Source organism: Sporobolomyces salmoneus (genome assembly GCF_050403485.1).
Source record: "Sporobolomyces salmoneus JCM6883 DNA, S_salmoneus_JCM6883_v1_ctg7, whole genome shotgun sequence".
NCBI classification, from domain to species: Eukaryota; Fungi; Basidiomycota; class Microbotryomycetes; order Sporidiobolales; family Sporidiobolaceae; genus Sporobolomyces; species Sporobolomyces salmoneus.
This window is the reverse complement of record NW_027481156.1, coordinates 472,433-493,561: the sequence shown is the minus strand read 5'-3', so window position 1 is coordinate 493,561 and position 21,129 is coordinate 472,433. Positions and strand designations below refer to the sequence as shown.

Here is a 21,129-nt window from a genome sequence, read left to right as displayed (position 1 = left end):
CAAGAGTTGCGGCAGTCGCCCAGTGCCTAGCCTTGCGTTGTCCTGAGTCGGGAGCGGTTCGAAAGAGGAGAGATGAGAGTGATGATGATGGAAGAGCTAATAATTCCGACCGGCGGAAGAGATTCAGCTGCTACCGATGAGCAGGTCTTCGAGATACGATGTGATGCCCGCGAGTGATGCTGAAACGTGCTCGAGAGTTGGTGAGGTGAATTGTCAGATTGATCAGACCTGGAGATTCAGCTTTGAGCAATCGCTTCCAAGTCGACGAGCGATTGCAGCTCTAGCCGAAGAGCTTCTCTCGTGTTCGGACCTGCAGAGTCTCTCTCAATGAACAGGTCGACCTGAGCGCGCGATCAGCGATCAAAGGGCGACTTCGAACGAAACATCATTTAGACATATTGTTGCTATTTTCACTCAAGGAACGTCTATTCTCGGCGCTCTTGACGTTCTGACTGCGTTGGCTGCTAGAAGATACGGAAGGGATCTATATGCCGATTGGAATCAGGTCAGTTTTCCTCCGCTGTTAGCGAGAAGAGAAGAAGAAGAGAGAGGAGAACTCACATCCGGGTTGTTTGATCTGGAACACGTTGATCAAGACTCCCACCATGATGATGTACACTCCAGTCCATACGTAGATACCTAGGCGTTGTCGGACAGGATCATTGAGCTTTGGGATAATATGCGCGAGGGCGTAGGTCGAAAATCCGAGAACTCCATCTGGATCATCAAGGCATCAGAAACCGTCAGTCACGACAGGCCAAGCGGTCACGCGACTGTCTGAATACTCACAGATTCCAGCAACGATGTGAGTTTCAGCTCCGAGTTGAGATTGGTAACCTCCTGCGATGTAAGTCACTTGACCGTTGCGACCAGCTTGAGAGTACAAAGGGCGTCGGATCTGATTCCACATGTATCCCGAGGTCATCAAGAGAATGACGATCTACCGCAAAGACATGTTAGCGACTCCCGTTTCGGATCGAGACGAAGGAAAGGAAACTCACGATAGTCATTCCAGCCCAGATGTAGGTTTGCGAGAATACGACACGAATGTAGGATCGACCTTGGTAGACTCCGATGACAGTTCCGAGAGCGAGAACGGCAGTCTTGACCACCTTGCTCTTGTCAACGGGTCGAGAGAATGCGAGCGAAGGCAATTTCGCGGTCGTCTTCAGGTACGAGGCGATGGCTTCCGCTTGGAAGTTACTGCACAGCATGATCTGAGCGGTCACTTCTATGAAAGCGGCTGTGAGAAGGCTACGACTTACGATCTACCGAAATCTGCTCCTTCCGGTCCCAATTGATTCGCAGCCCTTGATCCCTCAGTCGGCATCCATAACTGGAATGTTGGAGCTGTTTGTAGTCCAAGCTAGATACGAATGACAGTCAGCATTGGCTCAGAGGGGAGAAGAACGAGGGGCAGCTAACTCGTTGGAAGATTGTCGGAGCAGTTGCGAAATCGAGGTAAGCGAAGAAATGATCTTCCCCATCTTGCTTCTTCGCCGAGTTCCATTGTTTCGCTAATAGTTGATATTCGGGCTGGAGAGTACTGTTCACGAGCAAGTTCCGTCGTGACAGGAAGAACACATCAGCGAGACTCTTTCGGACCTCGACTCACACTCGACATGAGGGAAATTGGGACTCACTGACAGGGAATACACTTGTACTGAGATCCCATAGCGGTGAGAACAACTGAAACTGAGTAGTCTCGAGGCGAGGAAGTGAGTTCATCATATTGAGCCGCGTCGAGGGGGATTAATCCGTTGTGCTTCCTCGCGAGTTGACGGTACTTGTCTAGCTTGGGAGTTGCTGCCGAGCACAGCGCGGGGAGTAGACCGGCTAGCAGTAGCGAGGGGAACAGCAGCATGTCGGATAAGGGGAAGAGGTGAACGTCTTCGCTGAGTCGACTCTTGTCCTCCTACGGTTCACTCGCATGCGACGACCTCTCGTTTTGGACGCTATGAGCTCGTGATACCCGGACATGGCCGATCGGAGTTGCGCCCACTGTTCAGAGCTTCCGACCTCCCTCCGCTTCCTCGTTTTCCAACGTTTCCTCTGTCGTTCTGGACTCTCGCGGCCGAAGCGCTACACCGTGAGACTCCCGAAGGTGTGTTCAGATTCGAGGTCGGTGGAGACTATGCAATATCTTTCGAGCTCGAAGCGGGTAGGCGGAAGCCTCAATTCTCTTTTTTTAAGTTCGACCCGAAGTCGCTTCGTTGTGAATGCCGATCTGGCAGAATGATTGACAATGCAGTGTGGCCAGTAAACAAGGCTACGAAGGACATGTTCGAGAATTGCGTGTGGCATAGCCTTTCGATTCTTCCAGAAGATCTCTGATTCTACCCTGCTCGGTTCAAGGGGACGAACCAGCACCTGGCTCTCATTCTTGAACGCCAGATCTCGTAGCACCAGTGGTCCCCAGCATGCACCGTGGATGGCCGCCAGGAACTGTCAAGCATCGATGAGCTACAGTCGTTTGAGCGGACGTGAAACGGCCAGCCACACCCAGTACGAAGGAACTGAACCTCGCTCATACGTTCCGCTGCCTGTATTGAAGGCTATCAAGCGAGCTAATCACAACAAAATGAAAAGGTTATCAAGTAATGAGAGAAAGAGGAGCGAGCTGACGATTTCGGTGGACGAAGCGGAAAATGCGATCCTTTGGACCTTCGCGACAGAACGAAAGTTTAACCGGCCGCCTCTACCTTGGGTCCGAGCACTCAACGATCTGCGTCGATCTGCTTGAGAGATCTTTCGAGCGGTGGTCTCTACCGTCGAGCTCCTGAGTGTAGAGTCCAGAGCGAAGAGTCTCGACCCATTACTCATTGTCAAGAAGACGGCTCTTTCGCCCGAGGGCGACGCAATGAGTGCAAGGGGGTCTAGACCGCTCACCTTTTTTCGTTCTCGAACTTGTTCTTCTTTTCCACCTCCAACACAGGGATGAGCCTCTTTGCTCCTTTGTCCTTTGCCAGACCGTACCGATAGTCATCAGATCCCTCTAGCCATCGACTGAGCGACTCCGACAACGCCAACAGCAAGAAGAGTGGGTAATTAATCGACCAACTCTATCGCTCAACTCGACATCATCTCCCTCGATCGACGTGCCTACAGTTTCAACAGCCTCGTCCTAGCCCAATCCACAAGCAGTCGGCTCATCTACCCATTCGAAACGCGTTCGAAGGTCTCGATTCGCGGAAGATCGGTTCATTACTCGCGGCCCTTCCACCCTTTGTTGCCGTCAACCTCTTGGCTCTTTGCGACCGTCTTTAGCTTTGTAGAGTACCAGGCGAGCTCTTCGTGCTCCTCGGAATAACAGATGGGATCTTTGGGCTGACTCGAACCCCTTCGCACGATTCCCTTCAGGATGAGCCAACAACTTCCGTACCCTTACAACGCCTCGTTCCCTCCCACAAATTCGACATCGACGTCCAACTCCACTCCTTCTTCTTCCCATCGCCCTGTCAAGCCCGAACCCATGCCGCTGCAACATCATCAGCAAGCTGGCTCGACTTCGAGTTCGAGCCTTTCAAGCGGATACCACTCGTCTTCGACCTCCGAGCAGTCTCACCACCAGAGCAATTTGCAAGGCAACAACACGAACGGCGCCGCTGCTCTCCTCCAGCAACAACAGGCGAATCAACACGCCTTTCGCACAGGTGCAACTCCTCACTTCGTCTTCCAAAATCAGTCGGGTCCCTCCCCCTTCGATCCATCGAGACAGGGTTTCGATCATCCTTCGAGAGAGAGCAGCACGAGCAGTAGCACGAAAGGTTCGGAAGCTGGTCCTTCGAGACAAGAAAGTGATTACGATCCGTTCAGGTATGTCTCGCAACTCTTCTTTTCTTTTCGAGGTTGCTTCCCCTCGTGCTGACTCTTCGAATCCATCGTTCCCTCCTTCTCTAGGATCAAGCATCGAAGACGAACTTCACCGCCTCAGCTCAAAATCCTGGAACATCACTTCGAGGTGAACCCGAAACCCGATGTCGCAACTCGAAAAGTTCTCTCGGAACAACTCGACATGACTCCTCGAGAGGTTCAAGTCTGGGTGAGCACATGCGCTTCTCACCATTCTCATTGAATCGTGCTCACCACTCTCTCGTCGTTAAACAGTTTCAAAATCGTCGAGCCAAAGTCAAGAAGCTCAAGGAACGAGCTGATCGAGAAGCAGTCTCTTCTTCTCGTGAAGGCAACTCGCCTCCGGACGCTCACTTCGACGAGAAACCGCAAAACGTCCTCTCCGCCTCAGCTGCTGAACTACCGAACCCTTCGAACGTTTTCCCTGGACCTCAACCTTACCCTTCTGGACCTCAACCTTACCCTTCTCGAACGATTTACGGTCACGACGTCGTCTCTCAGCGTAGAACCAGCCCACCGGCGACGGCCTATCCTCAAATGCACTACCCTCATCAACCTCAAGCCGGTCCTTCGGCGCTCGCGCCACAACCACACCTCTCCCCTTCCAGCGATCCTTCTCTCCTTCACTCGTATGCCGCACCAGGTGCGTATCAATCGACGATTTACACGACGACGGTAGCAAGTTCGACTTACGCCACGAACGAATTCATCCCCGGACCTCATTCAGCGCCGACGCATCCTGACGCTCCTCCCTACCCGCTCCTCGCTCACGACCCTTACGCCGGACGAAGGTACAGTCTTCCGGTACTCAGTGGCGGCAACGAGCCTTCGCCATGGTCGAACACCTCCGCGGATCCTTTGCACTCGAGCGATGGTTACCCGGCTTACCAACCTCCTTCGAGTTCGGCATTCGCTTCTTCATCACTCGCTACCTCCCTATCGCCCGGTTCGATCGATGGTTCTTCGCATCCTTCCTATCCTTCTTACTCCTTCGCTCCTCCTCCCTCGTCCGTTGGAGCACCTTATCACGACCGACGTGGGAGTTACGTCTCGGATTCGATGGGATACGACTCCTCTGCCGACTCTCACGTTCCCGTATCGGCCGGCTACGAAGATCCGACTTCCTCCTACCTCCCTTCGCAAGCGCCGGCCGCTTCCGACCCATTCTCAAGTTTCGATCCTCTCGCCCCTCCTCCTCCGATGATTTCGCCGGCTCCTTTCGAAGACTCGATGGTCTCTCCTCCCGGCTCGAGATTGGTCGAACGACGAGCGAGTATGGCTCATCGACAGACGAATCGCTTGAAACCTTACGATCCGAACGAGCGTAGAAGTCCCTCCTCTGGTTCTCATTCTCCTCATTCTCAATCTCAGTGATTAGACTATGATTTGTACCACGATTCGTCTCTTTTGGAAAGCTAGCTAGATGTTGTTGTCCTCTTTCCCTCTCTCCCCCAAAAAAGACACGCTCGCTTTCTGCAATTTTTCTTCTTCTTCTGTTTATATTCGTGCTTTTGTGCCCATCTGTTCTTTCTCCACTCTTTGTCAGTTGTGCCAATCTTTATCACTACCCGTCGTTTACCTCGCAGTCTGACTCGTCCGTTACATGCTTCGTCGCTCGCGCTGATTCTCGCCTTGGTCGTGCTCAGCTGCATCTCAGGCGAGCTGTTCGTTGTGGTCGACTCTATTTCGAGCACTGCGTTTTGAGCACGATTCGAATAGTGTAAATTAATGTAAGACCTAAGGAAGAGCGAGGGGAACAACTAGAAGACTCGATAATGAGACAGGGTTAAGATGAGGCGAAAAGAGGCAGGGGGTAAAGTCTAGCAGTGGAGAGAGGTAAAGCGCGAGTTCTCGAGGATGTGTGTAGTGGTGACAACAGGGAAAGATAAACAATAAGTAGAGCAAAGAGAAAAAAGCGAGTCGAGCGGAATGAAAACGAAAAAAGTTGGGTATCTGAGAAGTCGAGCATAGGAAGAAGGAAAGAAAGCGATGGGAAGACGATGGGACACAGTCGATCGATCGCTCAAGGGATCATACTCCGAAAGACTTCCTAGCCATTGAGATTCTTCTCGGGATGCCTTCTAGCCTCTGCGTCGACTGCTCTCCTCCTCCTCCTTGCGGTGACTGCTGTTGCTGCTGTGCTCGACTAGCCAATAACCTCGACAAGATTGGTTGCTTCACCGACTTCGCAACTCCGCCCGTCGAGTTCTGCCTGCCGGACATTGGCATCGATTGAGGTTTCTTGAGGAATGGAGAAGGAACGTCATCATCGAAGAGAATTTGCTGTTGCTGTTGCTGTCGATACGTCTGGAGTTGTGACGGATCGACAGTCGAAGGTGCCGACGTCGAATGAGGGAGAGGGGGTAACAGTGCAGGGGAATTAGGATTCGAGTAGGCTCGAGTATGGGCTGCAGGATGAGGTTGAAGGGAAGGTTGTTCGGGTACGGGAGCTGAAGGAGGTCGAGACAGAATCGGAGGGGCGACAGTGACTGGTGATCGGTTTGCGACGGCGCGTAAGGCATCATTCGAAATCGAAACGGTCCGAGTTGGAGTCGTCATCGTTCCTGATTGACCGTGAAGATCGTGCATCGACTTTGAGGCGAGTCGACGTCGAAGCGAAGGCGAGTTCGTCTTGATCGGAGTATCGTCGAGGGACATGAGCGAAGAGGAGGACGAGATACGAGGAAAGGGAAGGATTTGAAATGTGTTGCTACTAGCGTTACTGTTAAAGGAACGTGAAGATCAGTCGGTGTGGCACCAAAGGCGAAGAGTGAAAATCGCGACTCTTACCTTGCCCTTCGTTCATCGAGAGGTCTCCTCGGAACCAAACTAGGTCTGCTCGCAACTCGTGCGACAACCTCTTGATCGACGATCGGACTTCCGTTCGATCCGTATCCATGCATGTGAGGCCTCTGGTTCTCCCGATCCGCGAAAGCCAAAGCTCGTTGAGTTTGAATCGCCTCGCTCAATTTCCTTTCTCCCTCTGAGACTTTCTGTTCCCGGTCCTTCAATTGATCCGATAAAGAGCGTAGAGAGTTCTCGCGAGCGAGCACTGATTGTTCGCGCTGGAGGACCGAAGCTTCTCGAGAGAGGAGATCCTTCTCCCTTTCGGCGACGAGTTGATCTCGAAGTCGCAGTTCTCGAGTACTGTTCCAGGACGAAACGTTTGAGCTTCATACAGCACGAGGTGTTAGAGAGATAGGCGTACGCTTTTCTCAGCTCGAGGGCCCTGACTTGCAATCGAACGGTGTCCAGAGCTTTGATTTGACTCGTGTTTGGTCGGTGTTTCGGCTATCGAGACGAGATCAGCTCAAGCTCAAAGCTTCTTCGAGAGCCGACAGGGAAGAACGTACATTCTGCTTCAACATTGCCCGAACGACTTGGCCAAGATGAGCCGTGTAAGGTTTCGGTAGATCCGGAATTTTGCCTTCTCGGATCATCACTGCCAGTTCGGGTTGAGTGCGAGCTTCGTGGAAAGGGGGGCTATCATTCGAATTGCCGTTCAGTCATTGCTTGTTAGGAGAAGCTCGAAGAGGAGAAAACTCACTGTCCCGCGCAAAGTTCGTAGATTAAACAACCGAGTGCCCAAATATCGGATTTGACGTCGTACGGTTGACCGTTGATGAGTTCCGGTGACATGTAGTAAGGTGTCTATGAAAGAGCGTATCCGTTCAGAATGAGAATGAACGAGAATCGCAAAGGGGAAGGAAATTTACGCCGACATAAGTCTGAGTCATCGCAGCCTGTTGCATCGCTTTACTCAGTCCAAAGTCTCCGAGTTTCAGGTTGTTGTCCTTGTCGAGGAAGACTGTTACGCGAGAAACGGAGCGCATGATCAGTCGTGAACACGAGCAAATTTTTGAATGTAAGCTTGCCATTCTCGGGTTTAATGTCTCTGTGCAAGATGACAGGTTTCCTCTTGCCGTTGAGATCCATCTCGGAGTGACAGTCATGGAGCGCGAGGGTGATTTGTGTCAGATAAGCCCAGACGACGTCTTCTGGCAGCAAACATCTTTTGACATGAAAATAAATCGCCGCCGTCAGCTCCGACCTGACTAAGGACGAGGAAGCGAATCGACAATCTTACCCGGTCTTCCTACATCTCTGAATCACTCCAGCCAAGTCGCCTCCTTCGCAATATTCCATCAGAATGTAAAGCATGTTGTTGGGTTTATCGACGAATCTCTCATAGTAACGAACAATATTGTCGTTCGAGCCGAGTTGCTCGAGGATATTGCTGTCATCGGTGAGAGCGGGAGAGAGTCAACTCCACTACCTGTTTGCGAGGAGAGAAGGGAGAGTTTGCATACACTTCTTCGGTAAGTTGTTTGAGATCTCGTTCGTCCATTCTCCCATAATTCAACTCTTTCCTTGCGAGGACCTGTTGTTACAAGCGACTCACGTTAGTAGGAGGACTCGGAGCTCAGAGGAACTTGGCGAGTTGTGATGGAATGTGTCGACTTACACGTCCATCGGTTCTCCTCGTGACCTTCCGAATAATACTGTCATATCATACAGATCATCTTCGACGTCAGTTTCATCCTATCTTTGCATGGAAGCGAGACGAGAAGGGCTGGAAAGGGGTGATTGTTGAGTGACTCTTACCCGAAACTCCCAGTTCCGATTACATCCCCGCTCGCGTACCTGTTCTCATACAAGTAAGTCGCTCAATGTATCAGTAAACTGTGTTTGCACGTAGCTGGTGCATCGTCGGAGGGAGAGAGTGACGAGGGCGAGAGAGAGGGAGGAACTCACGCTTCATCCATCGATTGAGATGTACAGACTGGATGATCCCCTACTAGCGTTCTCCGTCTCGGTGGTAATGGTCTCTGGTTCGCCATGTCGCCTTGAGAAGCGTTGCAGGCTGCGTGTTGGAAAGAGTTGAAGACGAACTCCCCTTAGTCTTGTTTTTCGCTTTCAACAAATCGGAGCTTACAATCTTTCGAATACGTTCACGTCAATTGGAAATTACGTAGCAAAGACGGTAGACAGATTGAATGCAGTTTCGATTCGAATTCATGTCGAGACTAGAACCTTTTTCTGCCGTTCCATACAGTCGCAACGTGCAGCTCTCGTGACGCGGAGAGAGCTCGGGACAGAACGCTCAGATTCGCGCAACGAAAAGAACGTCAGGAAATTAGGGGGTTTTTCAGTATAACTCCATAAAATGTATCCTCCCTTCACCCTCTGCCGCTTTATAGGCTGTTTTCTGAACGTATAGTGGTCAGCGAGCAAGAACGGAGAAGAGTCGACGGAGAAGGGACGATTCTTTACATTTTTCGGAAAGCTCCTTAGAAGCAGAAGACCTTGTCCTCCATCTTACTGATAGTTCGAGGTTCAGGCCAGCCCAAAGCCTTCAAGTGACCCTTCATCGCGTTGATCATCGGAGGAGGACCGCACATCAACATTCGGTTGTCGCCTTTCGCGAGAGAATCTTCCTCCTTGACGGGTTCGGGCAAGTGCTTCTCGATCATTTCCTTCGTAACGAATCCTTCTCCTCCAGTCCAGCCCGAAGGAGGGTTGTTGAGTACGTAGAAGACAGAGAATCGTTCGGGGTGAGCTGCCGCGAGGGAATCGAGTTCGGATTTGAGGAGAATGTCGGAAGGGTTGACATTGGCGTAGACCAAAGAGATCTTGGTAGTATCGAGGGGGTTCTTCATAGCAGCTCGAATGATTTGCTGTCGACCAGACTCCGGAAACTCCCATCAGCTCGCGTCGAAGGGAAAATAGAAAGCGTCGAGGGAATTTGCGAGAAAACTTACGAGCATGGGAGTGATACCAGTTCCACCAGCGATCATTCCAATCTTGGTGGCATAGTCGGGAGAGTACTTCATTTGACCCTTGGGACCCTTGACACTCAAGAAATCTCCTACTCGAAGTTCACCAAAGTGCTTCGAGATGTTTCCAGTCGGGTAGCTCTGCGCGAAGATCGAGCTGTGAGTTTTCGGTCGATCGCGCCATGGAGGAAGCATCTCACCTTTACGAGCAAATCAAAGTGACCTAGATCATCATCAGAGGAAGTAGGGGTGTAACTTCTTTGGATCAATTTGCCTCCGATCTCTGCGGAAACCGAAACGTGTTGACCGATAGGCAATCCGAGCCTCTCGCCGCGTTTGAGCGCGAATCGGTAGCTAAAGCAGTGACTCGAGGTCAGCTACAACCATCCAGCGAGAGAGGGACAGAGAAAGATGAACTGACATTGCGGTGTTGGGAGAAACGACAATCTTATCCACGAGCTTGAACTTTTGCCATTCTTTCGCATCTAATGCAGGCTTAGCCTCTGTAAAGCCGATCCGGGTGAGTCAGTACAGTCCAGCGCGAAGAGGGAAGGGGAGAACTCACTGGGTTGGAATTGAACAAAGACGACGATGAGGAGGGCGAGTCCGATCGCGGCCGTGATCGCTAGCTGATAAGGCTGTTCGAGGGTGTTCCACAGTTCTGACATGGTTGATCGCGAGTAAGGTAAGTCGGCTTGGGATGGGGAGAAGAGGAAGCTGAATTCGAGGTCGCCGATGGTTTCTTCCCTTCTTCAACGCCTCGCCACGTAATCGCTAGTTCAGTCTACCTGACCATCGATCTCAGTTCACGAATGTAGCGCCCAGGTCGCGCAACATCATATACCCCCAGACAGCCTCCGAAATCGCTCAACAATTTGATTCCCACTCACTGTCCTCCGCCAGAACAACTTTGTACGATCGACCTCGACTAAGGGTCACGGCAGGAGAATTCATAGAGCAACACGGCCCTCGATCGCTGGAGAACGAAATTAACAGCGCGGCTTTCGGAGCTTGGTCTGCCGCCGGCTCATAACAGCCCCTCTCGCTCAACCCTGTTCCGTTTGGCTCTCTCCGACTTTACCAGGGTCGCACTCAGTACGAACTTGTTCACAAGGATCTAAAGACAGAACCTACAGGGGACGAGCGAGGACACGGAACAAGCGATTATACGAAATATAGTGCAAAATCAAGACGACATTCCGGATTGGTTCGTTACGACTGTCTGAGGAGAAGACGAAGATCCAGGACGAGCCGTAGGAGTGAACGGGGAAGGAGACGGGAGGTGCGAGGGGAGCACAAAGTCAATCTCGAAGTAATTCGTGAGATGCTCAAGAGATCGACGACGATTAGGGACTGTATACGAATGTTGAACGAGGAATTTGATCCTTTCGTGATTGTCGAATTGACAATTCGCGAACTGGTTCACTTGAGAAAAGGAGATCCATTCTTTCCGTTCGTCCGAAAGGTCGTAGTAGACATCGAAATGATGCACTGAATCGCACATGCACGGTCAGTGACATCCCTTTTCCTGAGTTATCATCTCTGCCACCGGACTCACTGTGAGCGAACGTTCGAGCTGGTGGACCGAAAGTCTTGACGAGCGGACGCGAGGGATCTTCCGTGCGAAGTGCGATAGGACCTGCGATGACGGTGAAGGCGGCAGCGGGTCGTAGGATCCACTGCATCTCGGCGATGTTCCCTAGACTCGGGTGTCCCCAACTGGCAGGCAGACGAACTGCCGGAACTTGAAATTTCCACAAGAGCGATTCGCGACCTGTCCAAGCGCAGATGAGCCCGTCCGTTCGAATTCGATGGCAACGAATGAAACACTCACGGTTACTGACATGGGTACCTTGTCCGACGTAGTGGAAATCCTTCGGCTCGTAATCGCACACCTTGGGAGTCGCGAAGGGATACCATTTTCTGACAAGGTGACGAAGACCTTCGTTGAACATGAGGAGAAGGTGTTCGTAGTTTGGCTGTTGAGAGAAGACTACAATCAATCTCATCAATTGAGCAAGACAATGAGCGACTCGCGACTTACGACGCCGCGAATTCCTTGCTCAAGCTTCTTCCCTGCTTCTCCCTCACTCAATCTGCTATCGGCTGCGTCTTGAGGGGGTCGTGTACTCATCAGTGCGAGAGAGCACAATGAAAGGGTGTGAGAGAAAGAGAGATAACGGTCGAGCAAAACTTTGGCCTCGCGCATCACCGTCTGCTGACTGGACATCACCAGAGGTACGGATCGGGGCACTTGCGTTACTCGTAGCACGTCATACGGGATGCCATGTCCGGATCGCCCCGAAAAAGTGGGAACGAGCGAAAGAAAACGAAAGAGAGAGTACAAGAAACAGAGATTTGCGAAACGAACAAACGGCTTCCCGATGCTACACTCCATGTACACAATCGCTAGTGATACTCGTCGTCCCAAACTCTTCCATTCTACCAGTCGCTCGAACTATCACTGCGCTGCCAGCAGATCGTCATCCCATCCCTCGCAGGTCTTGTCCAAGAACCAGGCCCGACTCCTCCTGCCCAACCTTCCACCGCTTCGAGTGCCCTCTCCGTGTACAACTCGAGGTCTTCTACCCGGAAATCGATCCCTTCGTAGACGTGCTCGAAAGGAGGTTGTTCGTTTCCTCCTTCGGGTCGACGGACTTTCCAGAGAGGAGGTGGATCATGCTGGTCAAGTCCTTGCTTCTTCGCCTCGGTCGAGTAAGCGTGCTTCTCGAACGCGAGAGAGAAGGCGAGGTAGGATTCGTGAGAGTGTCGATGCGAGATATCGGTGAAGTAGGATTTGCGAGCTCCGAGTCGACGACTAGCTTCTATAGCTTGGGGCAATCCGAAGTGAGACGGACCCGCTCGAAGCCCGCTGACATCTATAACGAGACCTTGCAGTCGAGGAAGGTCCTTGTTGTCGTAGGAACCGGTCGGAGAGGGGAGCGAGAGTTTGCGAGAGAGTCGAGTCCAAATTTCCTCAGATATGAAGCTAAGGAGAGTAAGGTCAACTTCGTGAGAGACACGAGGTATTCAAGGGTGAGATGCGCTCACCTGACATCTGACATGTACAATAGTGACGAGTCAAAGAGGAATCCGAGACAGATCAAAGGTTCTCGAGGAATCTTATCGAAATAGACTCCGTGATGGACTGTTCAGGAAGATAAGTGTCAGATAGCATGTTCGTATCTTGATAGCAAACAAGCGACTCACCAGGTAGAGGAGTGATCGTGACGCCGCAAATTTCCCAATCTTGATCTTCCGGAAGAATGTGCCATTGAAACGAAGGAACGCTTCCACCACCACTCGAGGCTTTCTTAGACATCATGTAGGGGAACGAAGCGGAGATAAAGTCGTAAGTAGTTTGACTGCAGTAAACGGGAATCGTCTTCTCGATGATCGCTTTGTTCGTCCAAGCTTTGGTGCTCGAGGAGAGTATCAGCGCCGTGCAACTCAGACCGGAGGATGGCACTTACCTCGCAGATCGTCGAGTCCATCAGTTGCGTCCTATGAAGGGAAGAGTGAGCTCTTTTCCAATTTGGCAGAGCACGAAGGGACTCACGGCATGATGATGCGTTAGAATGCAGGCATCGATCCTCCTCAACCCCTTGTCCGGGAAGTACCTCAGTGCTTGTTCCCTGAAAGTTTTACCACAATCGACGAGAATAGTACTGCAAGGTAGATTCGTGAGCCTCTATGTAAGAGAATTTCGAGGGAAAAACACTCACGCTTCGCCTCCCCCGATCTGTGGGATTCTCAATACTCCTCCCGTGTTCCCTCGTTTGTTCTTTGAATGTTCCCCACTTCCTGAAGCTATCGTATCCTTGCAACATGCGCATACATTGGCGAGGTCCGTCACGCAAGAGATGACGGGAACTGCAGCTGATCCTCCAGAACCCAGGATCAAGAACGAGAGCGGTTTCGAGCGATCGATAGTAGTCGATGTGAAGCGCGAGTCTGCCATTTGAGGATCGAATGAGACGGGAATGGAGCGCGAGGTGCGCGAGCTTGACGAGGAAAGACCCTCGAAAAGTCCGGGCGTCCTCCTCGGAAGGCCTGTGCGCTCTTTCGACGCCGACGATAAAGTCTCTTCTGCGACACCAGCTACGATGATTGTATGACACCGAGCCTAGAGGAACAGCCAATCTTGCGAAAGTCGAGCGGCAACCGGATCCTAGGGAGAAGGATCGGATCAAGCTTGCTTACAACAACTCGTCCTATCTTACTACGTACCACGGAAACCTTACGAACAGATCTCAGTACAACACCGTAACATGGAAAGAGTTGAAGAGGTCGCTCGAAGCCTGAGAATGGGGAGAGACCTGAGCCGGCGACAAGGGGGCACTTCGAGGACTTCGCATGATAGTCTGCCGAGCTTGTAGTTCTGTAGCATCTCCTGAGAATCGGTACCGAAAAGAGGGGCGGTAAAGACAGAAGGAGAGAGACGACCTCGGCTCGACGCCCTTTCCCTTCATCACCAACCTACTGCTGCCTGATCGATCTATACGATGCAGTCACCGTCATCGCCAGCTTCCCATCGGGCGTTCTCCTCGTTCCCCTCGACCTCTCTATCGTCTCCCTCTCGCTCATCTCCCTACGTAACTGATCAACCACTCTCCCAACTCAACGCATCCCTCGGAGGACGTCCACTCTCTTCCTCTAGCTTTACAAACTCGACCTATGAGAATGGTAGCGGGAAAGAAGTCGCAACGGGGTCGAAACAAGATGGAGGTTCAACGACAGAAGTGCTCTACGAGGCACCTGAGAACGGATTGGAGATCGAAGTGAGAGATCCGAGGACACAAGGTGAGTTATCTAAATGAATCGCGAGCTTGGTTGAGATTGAGCTGACAATTTCGTTCATCTTGCTGGCGGCGCTCACAGAATTCGGTCGCAAGATGTACACGGATTACGAGATTGTATGCAGAGTGAGTTGATCGACCTACTTCCTGCTCTGAAGCGTTGCAGATGCTGAGAAGACTGACATTGTCGACGATTCCAACTCCTTTTTTCATCAACTTGCGTTCCTTTTCCTTTCGATCCATCCCTCACCTCTTCTCGATCCTCCCTCCCTTGCTCACCCAGACGAATATCCCAGCCTTCCGACTCCGCTACTCTTCCGTCCGTCGTCGATATTCCGATTTCGAAGCGTTCCGAGATCTCCTCGAACGGGAATCGACTCGCGTGACCATTCCACCTCTACCTGGCAAGGTCTTCAGCGGTCGATTCACTGAAGAAGTAGTCGAGCAAAGACGAGAAGGGTTGGAGAGGTTCTTGCAAGTTGTCGCGGGTCATCCTCTACTACAGGCGAGTTTCCCTCTTTCGCTTTTGAGCACATGCTCCGAGAAGGGCTGAGCTGACCTCGACGTTGTGTATATCTCCAGACTGGATCGAAAGTACTGTGTCCCTTCTTGCAAGACCCGAGCTGGAGCCCTTCTCACTACTGAATGACCCCTTTCGTTCTCTGCTTTCTCCCTTCCGTTTCGTTTCTCGTCCCTGTTGCTTTCTTTCGTCGTACTGTCGCCAGTATTCCTTGTATACTATGATCCGAAACTCGAGTTCCTCTATTCTTCTATTTGAGGGCACTGCTGCTGTTCCTTGACGCTCGAAAGCCTCAACCCGCAGAGAGCTTTTCGTGGAGGTGGCTCGCGATCTGCTACCAAGACTTTTCTCTCAAAGACGCTGAGAGATGAGCGGCAGGTTGCGGAGGCATTTGAGCCAAAAATTAGGCTTGAACGCAAAAAATAGTTTCAAGAACGAAAACACAAAATATCTCGATCGCCACAAAGCGCTCAGAGAGGAGGAAAGAGGGAGAATAGATGGGACGGTGGGGAGTGCGTCGAGTAAAGATAAGGAGTATATAAGGGGAAACAAGCGAGGTCAAAGAGGGCTAAGAAGGAAAGGGGAAAGCTCGTCGAGAGATGGGTATCGAAACAGAGGAGAGAGCGAGATGAGAACAAGTAGAGAGAATATGAAAATACGATCAGTGAAGGCGAGAAAGAGAATAAGGAAGGGCGAAGTGGGTATCTTTGGGTTGTCGAGGAGTTTGTGAATGGTCCATGGTCGAGAGATAGAGAGGAACACTTTAAACCATCAAAGTGAACCAACTGACGACTCCGGCGACGGCAACTGCTCCGAGGGTGATTCCTCCTCCACTAGTCAACGAAGAAGCGGCACCGGTCAACTCCTGCTGGCCACTCATTTGCATAATGTTTGTGAGGAAACCCGCTCCACACTTCTCTCCAGTTCCTTGCCACAATTCACCTTGACCTCCGAGGATAGGGGAGTTGGCGAGACCGAGAGCGTAGGGTTGACGAGATTCGAACGAGATGTAGTTCGTGAGGATTTGCTTCGTGCAAGGAGTGCAGAGAGTCGTCGAAGGGAGCGAAGAAGAGAGGAAGAGGAAAGGGAGGGACATTGATCGGTAAGTTTGAGAGTTGGGGAGGAGGGAAGGAAGTTTGAACGTCGTCGATGATGATGCGGTGGTCGAGTTCGACGAGGAAGAAGAGTTTCCAGATGCGGATGCAGAAGGGGAAGCTTGAGCTGAGGCAGAGGCCATGTACGAGGAGGACGACGACCAAGATTCCGCCGCAGCTTGTTGACGCCTCATCAACCTCTTTGCGACGTTCGTGATCTGAATGTAGAGCGAAGGAGGAGCGGGAGCTTCGATCGAACTTGGCGTTGATGCGGCGAGCATGACGAATTTGTCGGATCCAGTCGAGTTGACGGCGAGGGCCGAAGGAGAAGGAGAGGCGATAGGGGATTCGGATGAGGTCTGGGAGGAAGAGTTTGAAGAAGCGATCGCAGTCGAAGAGCTCGAGCTCGGTACGTCGCCCTTTGCGATATCGATCAGGCAGTATCCTCCAGCCCCATCTTGTTCACAAATCGACTGCTTAAGGGGCGTCAAGATGTAGAGCGAGTCGTAACTTCCGAGTACGACGTCGTTTCCAGCTTGAAGTTCAGTCGAGCAGTTTCCGTTGAACTGATTCAAGAGGCTTCGGATCTTCGAGTCGTCACATGAAGGGGCAGCGCAGAAAGATGCGAGGGTTTCAGCGACGGCTGAAGAGGAGGAGGGAGTGTACGAGTCGAGGGAAGAGGAAGGTTGGAAGGATTCGAGTGCGGTGAGGAGGGGAGCGGTGCAGGAAGAGATGTGAGAGTCGCCGTTCAAGGAAGCGAGGAAGGAGTGACATCTAGGAGAGATCGAGTTGGGGATGAGAGGATTTGTCGAAGTCGAAGTCGAAGTTGAAGCGGAAGAGGAAGAATTCGCTGGGGCCGAACTTGAAGTGTTTGTCGAACCTGCAATCGGGAAACAAAGTCGGGTCAGTCTCTCTCTGTCCTACACAACGTCCTCTATTCCCTTGTATCCACGCCTGTGTCCAAAGATTGAGATCGGCCACTTTTCAAATCGCCCTCCTCGAGATCAAGTTGATCGATAATCTTTCGTCGTTTCTGGCCCTCTATGCCTTGGACAATACCATATAACTAATCTCTGTAACTGTCTGCACATCCTCAACCACCTCTTTGACGCTCTTGACCTCGATCGAGACGATCGGGGAAAACAGCACGCGCCTACTCCCCTTTCATCGTCGAGCAAACCCCTTGAAAAGACTGTAGACTTACCAGACACTTGTGCTGTTGAACTAGAGTATGACTGGGCTGCAGCGAGTTGAGTTGTCGAAGCGAACAAGCCCGCTGTTAGAACGAGTTTGCTGGTCCAACTACGAGGACGGTTCGAGGAAGAGGAGGCGACCATGACGAGGAGGGTTCGGGGTGAAGGATCTAAGTGAATAGAGCCTGGGTTGATTAACGAGTGTATGGGGTGAGTAGAGCGCTGGGGGAGAGAAGGAGGTAGGGGCGGAGTTGAGTGAAACGGATTCTGACGACCTTTGTTTTTTTCAGCTCTCTCTCTCTGTGAAACTCGCTCTCTTTCGATCCATTGCTACAGTCTAACATTTGCAGGTGTACTGAGCCAGCTAGGCAGCGAGTACGGTACGAAGGCTCTCTAGTCGTCGTCGAGGGAAGACTTCTTCTCGCCTTCTTCCACTTGGACTCGAATCGGCAACCTCGCCCGCGCGTCCTCTTATGTTCGAATTTTGGAGAGCTGCTCTTATGTAAGCAAACTGTAGACCTTGAAACCCTCCCTTTCAGCTGGCAGTCGACGCGACTTCGTTTTAACCTTTCGAGTGAGCTCCTTTGTTCATGCCTCGAGTCAGAGTTTTCTCCCTTACTTGACTTGTATTGACTGATTCCTTCAATATGCCTCGACAGTACTACTGTACCCAAAGCCCTACAGGCGAGGGTAACTCCCTTCTCAAATTCCCTCGCACGGTCAACCCTTTCTTCTTCCCTCGTTTGCGCGTTTACCTCGTTGCGATTTGCGATTCACGGCGCCGGGCGAAACATAACCGACAATCGACAATGTTAATTCGAGGTTCGTGCGCTGAATTCGTCCCCGGACAAAGCTTTCTTCCTCCCTTCTTCCTTTTCGAACTCGGCGCTTTGCTCGAGCCAGCTCCCCCTGTTCGCCTCTCCTTTGAATGAAGTTCGTACAACAGTCACCTTCTTCCTCGCTTTGAATTCATGCATAGAAGCAGTCGGTTCCTGCAAGATTCTTCCACGACCGTTTGGTATGACCTTTCTTCCTCCCCGACTCTCTCTCTCCCTTTCGTCTCTCTCTTCCCTTTACCTTACTTCCTCCCTTCCGCCTTACAGTATACTAAGCGATGTTTACCTCTCACAAATACGCTGGATTCTCGAAACCCTCTCTCTTCTGCGACGCCGCGACACTCCCGACCTCCGACCCTTCGTCCGTCCCGGGAGTAGCTACCGCCGGAGCTGGGTCGAGGAAGGAGTATGACTACGTGATTGCTGGTGGTGAGTCTCTCTCCTGCCGTTCAAAGAGACTTACCTTCCCCACTCTTCGGGAAGAAATATTGCAACGGTTGAACGAGCGTACTGACCAGTAGTATCTCGTGTGATCGTGTAGGAGGAACGGCGGGATGTGTCCTTGCATCGCGTGTAAGTTTCCGCTCATTCCTCTGATGTTCTCGTTGTTGTCTCCCAAGCCGGAAACTGACGATGCCACGCTCTTTCAACGATGTTGCAGCTCACTGAAGACCCAAACGTCAAGGTTCTCATGATTGAAGCCGGAGAGAGCGATCAAAAGCAGATTTTCTCGAGGTAAGCTCGATTTCGTTCGCTGAGGCCCATGTTCCGTTTTCTAGAGATGCTAACCCTCGACCTCTCTCGCATAGGATTCCCGCAGGATGGGTTAGCCTTCACTCTCTTTATCTTCTTCTTCTCGTCGCTGACGGTATCCCTTTCTGCTGAATCGCTTATAGGGTAACCTCTGGAAGTGAGTCTTGCTTTCTTTGCCTAGTTCCCCTCCCCTCACTTTCAAGTGAAAGCGATATTACCTCGAGCTGACACAATACCACACTGATAGAACCCCGGCAGAATGGAACTTTGAAACGGTTGAACAAAAGCACTGCGACAACCGAGTTTTGTACCAACCTCGAGGAAAAATGATCGGAGGTAGTTCTTCCATCAACGCTCAATGTTACCAACACTGCTCTCCTTCCGACTACGACCTCTGGGAGAAGCTCGGAGCGAAGGGTTGGGCGTGGAAAGACTTGAAGCCGTACTTTGCCAAATCCGAGAACTACACTCCCAACGCTCAACACCAAATCGATCAATCGAAGCGAGGAAAGGGTGGAGAATGGCAAACGTCTTACCCTCCTACGAACGAGATTACTGCCGCATACATGGAAGCCGCCGTGAGCCTTTCTTCTTACTAACTCTCTTCTGTTTCGCTGGCTAAAGCTTTTCTTGCTAGGTCGCTGCTGGTGTTCCCGCCAACGCCGATCTCAACATCGAGACGAACACGACTGGAATCACTCGTTTCCAAGCCATCATCGACTCGACCGGTCAAAGGAGTTCGACCTCGGCCGCGTACCTCCCCAAGAAAGTTTTCAACCGTCCCAACCTCTCGATCTTAACCGGTACTACCGTCACGAAACTCCTCCTCTCTGAAGACAACTCGAAGTGTGTCGGAGTCGAACTCGCTCAAACTGACGATGCTTCCTCGGAACGATACCACGCTTTCGCGAAGAAAGACGTCCTCCTCGCGCTCGGTTCGTTTGGTTCTCCTCAACTTCTCCTCTGCAGCGGTATCGGTCGCAAGGAGACGCTCGACAAAGCTGGAGTTCAACAAAAGGTCGCCGTGAACGAAGTCGGTGAGAACTTAAGGGATCACGTTCTCGCTATTTCGACTTTCGAAGCCAAGCGAGGTACCTCTCTTCAGTACCTCACGAACCCTGTCAAGACTGTCAGTCATTTCCTCCCTTTCAGGTTTGAGCGACACTGAAGCTGATACATCTTCACTCGTAGCTTCCTGCTCTCGCGAGATGGATGTACGACGGAAAGGGAGCTCTCGCCACGAATCTCGCAGAAGCTGGCGCTTTCCTCCGATCATCCGACATCGAAGCCGACGGAACCGTCTCCCCCGCCGGTCAAGGCTTGAACACCGGAATTGTCAGCGCCGACGCACTCAATGCTTCTGGAGAAACGAGTCCCGATCTCGAGATTATCTGCGCTCCTCTCTATTACGCTCAGTATGTTCTCCCACGCTTCGTCTGCATCTCTCCTTGCTCTGAAACTGACAGCGAGGTTTTCGTAAAACAGTCACGCGTTGGAAGCGCCTCCGAACCCTTCGTCTGACTACTTCACGCTAGCCTCGACTGTCCTTCGTCCCTACTCCCGAGGTACCGTCACGATCAAGTCTGGCTCGACTTTCGACAAGCCCTTGATCGACCCCAACTACTTTGCCGACGAGCGTGATCTCAAGGTGAATACCTCCCTCAGGCTCGGGTTTCTTTCGATTCTGTATTGCAACTGACACACTCTACCGTTGTTTATCCAGGTCGTTCTCGCCGGATTCCACCTCATTCGACGAATGTACCAACTCGCACCGCTTACGGAATACCTCTCCGATCCCGTCGTCCCCAAGATGTCCCGCGCTCAATTCCTCGAAGCGAGTGATTCCGAGTTGATCGCTCACATCCGTCAACAAGCCGAGACTATCTATCACCCGATGTCTACCTGCGCGATTGGTCGTGTAGTAGATGAGAATCTACTAGTGAAGGGGATCAAGGGATTGAGGGTTTGCGATGCGTCGGTTTTCCCCGAGAGCGTCAGTGGTCACCCAGTAAGTACTCATCGCTCTTCACCTTCGCTACACGATCACTGACGGGTATGCTGCATGCAGGTGGCAGCGGTGGTTGCTGTCGCAGAAAAATTCGCCGACATGCTCAAAGCTGAAATCTCAGCTTAACTTCCCTCGATCTCCTCCGTCTCTTCGTCTACCTCGATGCTCTCGGCTTTCTGTATACTTATCTTATTCGTTCGTATCTCCCTCGTCTATTCTGGGCTTTAGTTTCGCAATCACTTTCCGGACCGTTCAATTCGCTTTCTCTTTTCCTTTCTCTCTCTCGTTTGTTGCGTC

General features: G+C 51.7%; 9 protein-coding genes across 9 annotated transcripts; 3 read left to right on the top strand and 6 right to left on the bottom strand.

The window, feature by feature from the left end:
- Positions 1-464: 464 nt before the first annotated feature.
- On the bottom strand, positions 465-1,864 carry OST3 (dolichyl-diphosphooligosaccharide--protein glycotransferase OST3; the record flags this gene model as incomplete). Its single annotated transcript, XM_076630001.1, has 7 exons — positions 465-484; positions 562-717; positions 790-940; positions 1,002-1,203; positions 1,266-1,366; positions 1,426-1,546; positions 1,644-1,864. The coding sequence occupies 7 exons, from the start codon at positions 1,862-1,864 to the stop codon at positions 465-467; spliced, it is 972 nt and encodes a 323-aa protein (XP_076490166.1).
- Positions 1,865-3,361: 1,497 nt separating this feature from the next.
- JCM6883_000992 (uncharacterized protein) lies at positions 3,362-5,226 on the top strand (the record flags this gene model as incomplete). Its single annotated transcript, XM_076630000.1, has 3 exons — positions 3,362-3,816; positions 3,901-4,042; positions 4,108-5,226. 3 exons carry the CDS (start codon positions 3,362-3,364, stop codon positions 5,224-5,226), a joined length of 1,716 nt encoding a protein of 571 aa, XP_076490165.1.
- A 657-nt stretch (positions 5,227-5,883) lies between these two features.
- JCM6883_000991 (uncharacterized protein) lies at positions 5,884-8,693 on the bottom strand (the record flags this gene model as incomplete). The annotated part of the gene is made up of 12 exons (XM_076629999.1): positions 5,884-6,574; positions 6,643-6,999; positions 7,061-7,143; positions 7,206-7,335; positions 7,400-7,503; positions 7,569-7,660; positions 7,728-7,864; positions 7,940-8,089; positions 8,163-8,233; positions 8,318-8,354; positions 8,458-8,496; positions 8,608-8,693. The coding sequence occupies 12 exons, from the start codon at positions 8,691-8,693 to the stop codon at positions 5,884-5,886; spliced, it is 1,977 nt and encodes a 658-aa protein (XP_076490164.1).
- A 450-nt stretch (positions 8,694-9,143) lies between these two features.
- On the bottom strand, positions 9,144-10,297 carry JCM6883_000990 (cytochrome b5 reductase family protein; the record flags this gene model as incomplete). Its single annotated transcript, XM_076629998.1, has 5 exons — positions 9,144-9,530; positions 9,615-9,770; positions 9,830-9,983; positions 10,051-10,132; positions 10,195-10,297. The coding sequence occupies 5 exons, from the start codon at positions 10,295-10,297 to the stop codon at positions 9,144-9,146; spliced, it is 882 nt and encodes a 293-aa protein (XP_076490163.1).
- Positions 10,298-10,815: 518 nt separating this feature from the next.
- Positions 10,816-11,584, bottom strand: JCM6883_000989 (uncharacterized protein; the record flags this gene model as incomplete). Its single annotated transcript, XM_076629997.1, has 3 exons — positions 10,816-11,120; positions 11,188-11,403; positions 11,464-11,584. 3 exons carry the CDS (start codon positions 11,582-11,584, stop codon positions 10,816-10,818), a joined length of 642 nt encoding a protein of 213 aa, XP_076490162.1.
- Positions 11,585-12,071: 487 nt separating this feature from the next.
- JCM6883_000988 (MBL fold metallo-hydrolase) lies at positions 12,072-13,590 on the bottom strand (the record flags this gene model as incomplete). The annotated part of the gene is made up of 6 exons (XM_076629996.1): positions 12,072-12,618; positions 12,681-12,777; positions 12,840-13,043; positions 13,103-13,133; positions 13,189-13,297; positions 13,355-13,590. 6 exons carry the CDS (start codon positions 13,588-13,590, stop codon positions 12,072-12,074), a joined length of 1,224 nt encoding a protein of 407 aa, XP_076490161.1.
- Positions 13,591-14,134: 544 nt separating this feature from the next.
- JCM6883_000987 (sorting nexin-3) lies at positions 14,135-15,073 on the top strand (the record flags this gene model as incomplete). The annotated part of the gene is made up of 4 exons (XM_076629995.1): positions 14,135-14,432; positions 14,511-14,554; positions 14,712-14,933; positions 15,011-15,073. 4 exons carry the CDS (start codon positions 14,135-14,137, stop codon positions 15,071-15,073), a joined length of 627 nt encoding a protein of 208 aa, XP_076490160.1.
- A 638-nt stretch (positions 15,074-15,711) lies between these two features.
- Positions 15,712-17,379, bottom strand: JCM6883_000986 (uncharacterized protein; the record flags this gene model as incomplete). The annotated part of the gene is made up of 2 exons (XM_076629994.1): positions 15,712-16,922; positions 17,247-17,379. The coding sequence occupies 2 exons, from the start codon at positions 17,377-17,379 to the stop codon at positions 15,712-15,714; spliced, it is 1,344 nt and encodes a 447-aa protein (XP_076490159.1).
- A 970-nt stretch (positions 17,380-18,349) lies between these two features.
- Positions 18,350-20,958, top strand: JCM6883_000985 (GMC family oxidoreductase; the record flags this gene model as incomplete). Its single annotated transcript, XM_076629993.1, has 11 exons — positions 18,350-18,500; positions 18,613-18,644; positions 18,733-18,806; positions 18,881-18,896; positions 18,968-18,981; positions 19,072-19,402; positions 19,462-19,953; positions 20,016-20,239; positions 20,310-20,472; positions 20,548-20,832; positions 20,893-20,958. The coding sequence occupies 11 exons, from the start codon at positions 18,350-18,352 to the stop codon at positions 20,956-20,958; spliced, it is 1,848 nt and encodes a 615-aa protein (XP_076490158.1).
- Positions 20,959-21,129: the final 171 nt, after the last annotated feature.